Genomic DNA, 7,956 nt, shown 5'->3' with positions numbered 1-7,956 from the left:
AAATTCGTACAGCCCTACATGGGTGATGAAGGCTGACTTTTCTTTGGTGGGGTCATCTAGCAGCACTTGCCAGTACCCCTTAGTTAAGTTTAGACTTAACTGGCACGAAGTTAAATGGTGGAGATTAATTGGGCACATCCCAGTTTCTCCAATAGCTCACCTGTGCGTGGCATTGGATAGTTTTCTGGGCAAGTTATGGCATTTAGCTTATGGTAATGCACACAAAAGCGGATTTCCCCATCTGGGTGTGGGGTGTGGGCTCTGGCTGGGGCAGGGGGTTGGGGTGTCGGAGGGGGTGAGGCACTTACCTCGGGCGGCTCCCGAAAGCGACCTGCACACCCCTCTGGCAGTGGTTCCTAGGCAGGGGTTGCGGGGGGGGGGGGGGGAGGGTGTCTTTGCACCCCGCTTCCTGTGGGCACAACCCCAGTTGCTCCCATTGGCTGTAGTGCCAATGGCAGAGTTGGCACTTGGGGTGGGGGCCGCGTACAGAGACACCCTCCTACAAAGGAGCCACAGGGACATGCCAGCTGCGCTGTGTGGAGTGAAGGCGGCAGGAAGCTGCTTTAGCCACAGTGTGCTGCTGGTTGCGGGGGGGGCCCTGGGCCCTTTTAAATCTCGCAGGGGCAGCAGGCGGGGCCGGGGAGCACTCTGGGGGAAGTGTGCAGGGGCAGCAGGCAGGGCCAGGGGAGAGACCCGGCCCCAAACATTTGTGGAGCCAGGTCCCGGGCCCTGAATATTCCTGGAGCCCAGGGACCACAGGTCCATACAACTCCCTGAGCCCCAGTAAAGAGGAGGCATGAAGGAAACAGATAGAAACATACAGCCATGGGGGGAGGCGGCAGTCTGTGTTTATTTCTCCTGGTGCCACGGGGTGGTGGATGCCCTGTGAGGGGCACTCAGAGAAGGTTGCTATGAGATCTAGCATGACCCTCTACCCCGTTGCCAGAGGATACAACCAGGAGACATGCAAACTCCCAGCTGGAGCAACAGGGTGGCAGCAAGCCCAGAGCTGGGGTATTTGCCTACCAGCGGGGAGGAGATAAGGATGTATGGATGGCTAGATGCGTGGACAGCGGCGATAGATCCCAACTCCACAAGCCCAGGTCCTTGTACCTGAGCTTAAGGAGGAGGCCCAGGAGTTGTTAGCAGTACAGGGTCAGTGACACACAACTTGGTGGGTCTGCATCCATCTTCTAGAGGGTAGTGGGGTCGCAGACACTAGCCAGCTCATTGCAATAGACACTGAAGCAAGGTTTGTTCTGACAGTGACTTTCCTGCAGCATTGCTGCAGCAGGTTGGGTGACCCGATGTCCCAGTTTTATAGGGACAGTCCTAATATTAGGAGCTTTTTCTTTTATAGGCGTCTATTACCCCCCACCCCTTGTCCCAATTTTTTACACTTGCTGTCTGGTCACCCTAGCAACAGGACTGGGGTGTTCTAGCCTGGGGCAAATGGGACGTTGTGTGTGTGGCAGCCGGGGTGGGGAGGGGCTCTGGTGAGCAGCTCACCGAGCATGGTCTCACTTGCTGACCATGCCTGAGACAGCAGCCCCATGGGCAGGGACCTGCCCTCCACCCAGGAGGTAAAGGCTAGGGGGTCCATCCTTCCCCAACCCCCCTGACCCAGGTGGGGAAGCAGCAGAGGGGGCTGCAGCTGGATGCCAGTGTTTCCATGGAGAGCAGGGGTGCTGCAGACCCACCAGGCTGCAAGGTACCAACCCCTGCACTCTCCTGGCAGCAGGGCCCCGGCCTCGGCATATCCAGCGCATCCATTCCAGGCTGCAGCCCTACAAGCCTGTCTGTGGCTGGCTCTGCCCTCTGTGTCCTATGCACCAAGCTGTGCCGTGCCCACGTGGCACCATGCGCCCTACCATCTTCTCTGCCCTGGGCCTGGCGCCTCTCCCTGGGCCCCTCCTTGGGCAAATACTGGGTGCACCCTAAGGGATGCTTTTCAAGTGTGCAGCAGCCCCCTATAGTGGCTGGTCCATGGAAAAGAGCCTATGAATGTGCCGGCTAATGGGGTTGTTCCTTCAGCTCAGAGGCAGCAGCCTGTGCTTTGGTGCTGAAGGGCCAGGATTCAAACCCACCCAGCGGCCTATGGAGAAGGTTTCTAGATCCCTCCAGCATGGTAGCTGCTCCAGGCCCAGGCAGTAGGGTTCAGCCTCCCTCTCCAGGAACAATGACTCACCTCACGGTCAGGCGGTACCAGGCCCCCTGTTCATACCACACCCGGGGGCTCCCTGCTTGTCCCAGAGCCGCACTCACACCCTGCTTGGAGCCCAGAGGGGACCTGCCAGGGAAGGGCACTTAGTCCCCTGTTACAGGTTGGGGCTGCCTTGGGGCTTTGTAACCCCTCCCTGGCCACACAGGGCCCCCACACCAATGGGCCTCAGGGCCAGCCCTATGTCTCCCTCCCATTGGGAGGGAGACCCCCAAGCTGCCCTCCCCCAGCACACCGGATCCTCCTCCACAGCCACCAAGCTTTGCCAGGCCCCAGGGGTGCCAAGCACTAAACTTTCCCTCTCCACTGGGCAAGGGCCCCAGCCTGTGTCAAGTGAGGACCCGCCCAGGCTGGATCACCCGGGCAGGTGGTATTGAGCCCCCTCTCCTCCCTGAGCTACATATCCCCCAGGCTGTGCCAGCCCCAGCCCCCCGCCATTGGGCTATATACCTGCCCAGGCTGTGCCAGGCCCCAGCCCCCTGCCACTGGGCTACAGAACTCCCCAGGCTGTGCCAGGCCCTGTGGCCCCCATTCCACAGGCTGTGCCAGGCCCCGAGGGCCCCGTTCCCCAGGCTGTGCCAGGCTTTGAGGCCCCCACCCCCAGGCTGGATCATCCAGGCTGTATGTGGCACTGAGCCCCTCTCTCACTGGGCTAGGTCCCCCCAGGCTGTGCCCGGCCCCGAGGACCCCCCGCCAACATTGCACTCACTCAGGCGGGTTTCATGGGTTTATTGCCCTGGCTGCTCTCCCTCCCCCTCACTTCTGGACCTTGCCCTGAGCTGCCACAGCCTCCATGGCCTTGCGCACGGTTTCCTCGTCGCCCAGGAACTGCATGGGCTTGGTGGGCTTCAGGCTCTCATCCAGTTCGTACACAATGGGGATCCCGGTTGGCAGGTTCAGCTCCATGATGGCGGCGTCGGACATCCCTGTGGGGAGAGCAGGCAGGGGGTCAGATAGCCCGTGGCTCCTGCTGCCTCCCTTGCTGCCCACTGCGACTGCCCCAGCGCAGAGACACCAGGCACTTTCCCACTGCAGAGCGACAAGGTTACAGCGCCTCCTGCTGGCAGAGGCAGAAACACAGCCAGTGGGGTGGCAGTGCCAGCTGTGGGGGCAGCCCCCTCGCCACTCCAGCCCCAGCCTGTCCCAGCAGGGGGCGCTGTGGGGGCGGGGCAGGGCGCTGGTTGTGGGGGAAGCTTCCAGCTACTCCAGCCCTGGCCTCTCCCAGCAGGGGGCATTGTGGGGTGCCCCCTGAGGAGCTGCCCCACATCTCTCAGGCTGGGTCATGTGACTCCGTCTGCCTGCATCTGAAAAAAGCTCCTTGGAATCCCTCAGTGACCTTTTGGGCCAGGGCTCAGAGGCCAGGGAAACCGAATCCCAGCAGGGGTTGGGGAGGTGGCTGGTCAGTGTGGAAACCAGAGCCTTGAAATGTGATGCCCGCCTCAAAATAGCAAGCACCTTCTGCGGCAGCCGGTCACGGAGCTGCCAGCTCCTACTCCCCACCACCCCGCACCTGACTCACTTGGGCCTTGGATGCGCGGCGCACCAATCCTGGGCTGCACCTGTGCTGAGGCTGGGAGTCGCTCACTGTGGGTGCTGCACCAGGTCCTCACCTGCCCGCTGATTAGATCTCCCAGCCCTGGGCCGTCAGCCCCATGTTACAGTGGGGGAAACTGAGGCACAGAGAGGGGTGGGGGAGTTGCCCTCCGGACTCCTGATGCCCATATTAGACCCCCTCCTGCCCATATCTAGCTTCAGGTCCCAGGGTGGATAAGACCTGCTGCCCCTACGGCCCACCCCAGCTGGCTGCTGAGTGGCTTAGAGCCTTTAACCAAATCAGGTTTGGGGGAGGGAGCTTGGGGACACCTCCCTGCTAGGTCCCTTCTCAGCACACTGCAGCTCCTTCCCTGGCACTCCCTGCCCCCCTTCCTCAGCAGCCCCCCTGGCAGAGCAGTCTGCTGCCCGCTGGCTGGGAAACCAGCCCCCACAGCTCACTGGCAGCCCTGCTAATCACCCTGAGGGCCCTCTCTTCTGGCTGCGCAGCCCCAGCCCAGAGCAAGGCGACAGGCAGTGAATTTCCAGGAGGCAGATGGGGACCCGTTTCGCCCCCGTGTCCCCAGTAGCAGACGCCAAGGCTAGAGGGAACGAACCCCAGAGACCTTACAAAGGGCGCATAGCTGAGAGAGCACAGGGCCTGGCACCCGGCCCAGCTAAAGGTCACCCGTCAGCAATAGCTCTGCACTGGGGCCCAGCCTGTCTGCTCCAGGGCCCTGAGCTCACAACCGCCCCATGGGCCTGCTGGGCCTCTCTCCGGGGTGGGGCCTCTAAGGCCGGGAGGGCATAGCCCTGGGCATTGGGCAGTCACTAGGGATCTCTGCAGCAGGGGCTCTAGGGGCAGCCACCGGGCAGAGCACAGGGTGTGCCGTCATGGGCTGTGCCCCAGCTCGAAAAGCCCAGTGTAGAGCCCCCCAAGCTGGGGAGCTAGCTGGGGGGCAGGGGGCTGTACCCTCCAGGTGCTTGACGATGCCACGCAGGCTGTTCCCGTGGGCGGCGATCAACACCCTCTTGCCGGCTTTGATTTGGGGGACGATCTCCTCATTCCAGAAGGGCAGGGCACGGGCAATGGTGTCTTTGAGGCTCTCGCACGTGGGCAGTTCCCCGGGCTTCAGGCCTGCGTAGCGCCTCTCCTGGGGGGCAGGGAAACACCCTGGTAGCGCTAGGGACACAAGCCCCACTTGCCCCCAACACTCCCTCTCCAGCCCAGGGGCAGATGCAGGGGGACAATTGGGCTGGACCCTGGGTAACAACGAACATTTTAACGTGGGAGGGGAGTGGGGCTCCCCCCCAGCCTCCTGCCCCCAAGCCCTCCTGGGGCTCAGCCAGAGGCAGCGGAGTTGCTAATCAGAACCAGAGCTGGGCTCAGCCCAGAACCCAGAGGGAGCCTGTTGCTGGAAGGGGCTGGATTACAAGGGTCTCCTCGCTAGCCCCTTCCCACAGCATATGAGCTCCCCTCCCCCACCACACACAGCACCCCCCCCTCCAGATTGGCACCCCAGGGCCCACACTGCCCTGTCCCCAGTTTCACTCCCAGAGACAGATCTGGCCTGGTGGCTTCTGGCAGGGTGGGATCCCAGCTCCTCCCCCAACTTCAACCACACAGCAGGAATTAGCCAGACAATGGCCCGAGCAGACTATTTACCGTGCAGGGACAGGCTGGCTGGCTGGGGCCATCACCCACCCTGGGTGTGGGGGGGGCTGTGAGGCCATGCACAGGGACTCCACTGTCAGCCCGACCCCATGTGTGTCCCTGGTGAGATGGGCCAGCTGTGCCCGAGAACAATGAATCAGCCTGACCATCTTGCCCAAGGGGTGGGGGGGCTCGCTGCCCCCAGCCTGATGCCCCCCAGCACTGAGACAGGGACCCTGAGGGGCTTCCCCAGAGAGCTTTCTCAGGAGCCACGGGGCTGATGCCCACCCTGAAGGCCCTGTGCCCACCGCAGGGAGCTGTGTGGGTTAATGCCTGTGGCCGGGTGAGGGCTTCATACCACAGGCCCAGTGTCTGTGCCAGGAGAGGTCGGGCAGCAGCTGCACCAGCCCAGATGCTTGGTGAGAGCCTCAGGCATCTCTCTGCACTGTGATCAGGTCTCTACCACAGAGGTGGGCAAACTACAGCCCGCAGGCCACATCCAGCCCTCAAGACCATCCTGCCTGGCCCCTGAGCTCCTAGCCGGTGAGGCTCGCCCCCGTGGCTGCGAGCTATTGCCGCTCTGAGTGGCATGGTAACGGGGCGGCGGTGCAGGGGTTGGGTAGCAGGGGACAGGGTGCAGGGGCGGTTGGGTGGGGCGGAGGTTCTGGGGCTGTCAGGGATCAGGGAACAGGGGGGGTTGGATAGGGCATGGGAGTCCCGGGGGGCCTGTCAGGGGGTGGGGGTGTGGATAGGTTGGGGTAGTCAGGGTACAGGGAGCAAGGGGGGTTGGATAGGGGGTGGGATCCCGGGGGGGGGGGCGGTTTGGGGTGGAGGGTCCCAGGAGGGGGCAGTCAGGGGACGGGAAGTGGGAGAGTGCAAATAGGGGGTGGAGGCCAGGCTGTTTGGGGGCCACAGCCTTCCCTACTCAGTCCTCCATACAGTTTCGCACCCTGATGTGGCCCTCGGGCCAAAAAGTTTGCCCACCCCTGCTCTGCCATGTCCTGGGAGGGAGAGGCCTGGGGTCCAGTGCTGGGCGAGCATGTGCCCTCCTGTCCCTACCCCTCCATCGCTCCCCAGATCCTTGTTTGCTTAGCAAAAAGCCCTGCCCCCGCCCCCCCCCCCCCCCGCCCCGGCCGAGCACCAGCTCAGCAACCCCCAGCACCTGCTGCCCCTGCCTGTGATGTCAGCCTGCCGGGAAGTGGATGCTTCCGTCTGCCTCTCCTGGTGCCACCCCGCCCCAGTGCAGCTGGCTGGGCACGTCCTAGCCCTCCCCGGGGTACCAGGCTGGGCATCCTCCCCATCTTTCCCCCAGGATGCTGAGCAAGACATCAGGCTGGCACTCGCTGCCCCCTCATCTGGCACTCGCCCACCTCACGCACCCCCAGCGGGCACTCCCTCTGCCTCCCCTGTCCCACCCAGCCCCCAGGGAACCCGGCTAGCACCCCCACTCCTCTTTTGCTGAGTGCCCAGCTAGTACCCCCCTAGTGCCCCTCCCCTCCAACCCAGGCGCCTGGTTGCCCCTCCCCGGGGTGCCTGGCTGGCACTCACCTTGCTGATGACCTGGTAGTAGAGGTGCTGCTCGTCCATGGGAGGCGGGGGAATGTCGTAGGAGCGCCGCCAGATCTTCACCTGCTCCTCGCCGTGCTGGGCGGCGGTCTCGGCCTTGTTGAGGCCAGTCAGGCCCCCGTAGTGGCGCTCGTTGAGGTGCCAGGTGCGCACCACAGGCAGCCACATCTGGTCGATGCCATCCAGGATGGCCCAGAGGGTGCGGATGGCCCTCTTGAGCACCGAGGTGTAGCAGACATCGAACTCGTAGCCCGCCTCCCGGAGGGCCTGGGCCCCGCGCCGCGCCTCCTCCGCCCCCTTCTCGCTCAGGTCAGCGTCGAACCAGCCACAGAAGCGGTTCTCCTGGTTCCAGGTGCTTTCGCCGTGGCGCACGATCACTAGCCGGTGGGTTGGCATCTTCGGGGCAGGAAGGGCAGTGTGCCTGGAGAGCCCAGCTCTGTGGCAGCTGCAACAGCACCTCCCTATGGCCCTGTGTGCCCCTTTTATAACCCCCAGCCCAATCGGCACCCACTCCGGGGCAGACGGACAGCTGCAGGCAGCCAGTTATGGCACTGCTGGGAGGGCAGTCCCTCCCCGGGCTCCAGTAACAGCCAGGCCAAGGGCTCCCTCCCCCTCCCAGGACAGAAATAGCCCGGAATTGGGCAGTCTTATGACCTTGGATGTTGGAGCCGCCCAGAAGAGGGGGCTGGGCCCAGGGCCTGGCTCCAGAGTAACACTCCGGGCTGGGGGCAGAGAATGGTTCAAGCCAGAGCTGCTTCTTCAGCTCGGGAGTGTCACTGGCCCCTGGGCCTCTTTGGAGAGAATCATAGAATCATAGAATCATAGAATATCAGGGTTGGAAGGGACCCCAGAAGGTCATCTAGTCCAACCCTCTGCTCGAAGCAGGACCAATTCCCAGTTAAATCATCCCTCTGAATCCCTCTGAGGTGGCAGTGGGGGCTGCAATGGGCGGGGGAGCCAGTCTGCCTCGCCCACGGAGGTGCCC

General features: G+C 63.3%; 1 protein-coding gene across 1 annotated transcript; it reads right to left on the bottom strand.

Annotated features, from left to right (window-relative positions):
• Nucleotides 1-2,935: 2,935 nt before the first annotated feature.
• Nucleotides 2,936-7,446, bottom strand: LOC141978122 (phosphoglycerate mutase 2). The gene is made up of 3 exons (XM_074939978.1): nt 6,954-7,446; nt 4,725-4,905; nt 2,936-3,147 (listed from the first exon to the last, which is right to left on the bottom strand). The coding sequence occupies exons 1-3, from the start codon at nt 7,365-7,367 to the stop codon at nt 2,978-2,980; spliced, it is 765 nt and encodes a 254-aa protein (XP_074796079.1). The 5' UTR covers nt 7,368-7,446; the 3' UTR covers nt 2,936-2,977.
• Between the last annotated feature and the right edge of the window lie 510 nt (nt 7,447-7,956).

This window comes from Natator depressus, chromosome 26 (assembly GCF_965152275.1).
Source record: "Natator depressus isolate rNatDep1 chromosome 26, rNatDep2.hap1, whole genome shotgun sequence".
NCBI lineage: Eukaryota > Metazoa > Chordata > Testudines > Cheloniidae > Natator > Natator depressus.
The sequence above is the reverse complement of the archived record's forward strand: the minus strand, read 5'-3'. Positions and strand labels throughout refer to the sequence as shown.

Coding starts and splice junctions, on each gene's coding strand:
- LOC141978122 (XM_074939978.1), bottom strand. CDS start 7,367: ATGCCAACCCACCGGCTAGTGATCGTGCGCCACGGCGAAAGCACCTGG. Junction 4,906..6,953: donor ACTACCAGGTCATCAGCAAG/GTGAGTGCCAGC, acceptor CCTGCCCCCCAG/GAGAGGCGCTACGCAGGCCT. Junction 3,148..4,724: donor CATCGTCAAGCACCTGGAGG/GTACAGCCCCCT, acceptor CTCTCCCCACAG/GGATGTCCGACGCCGCCATC.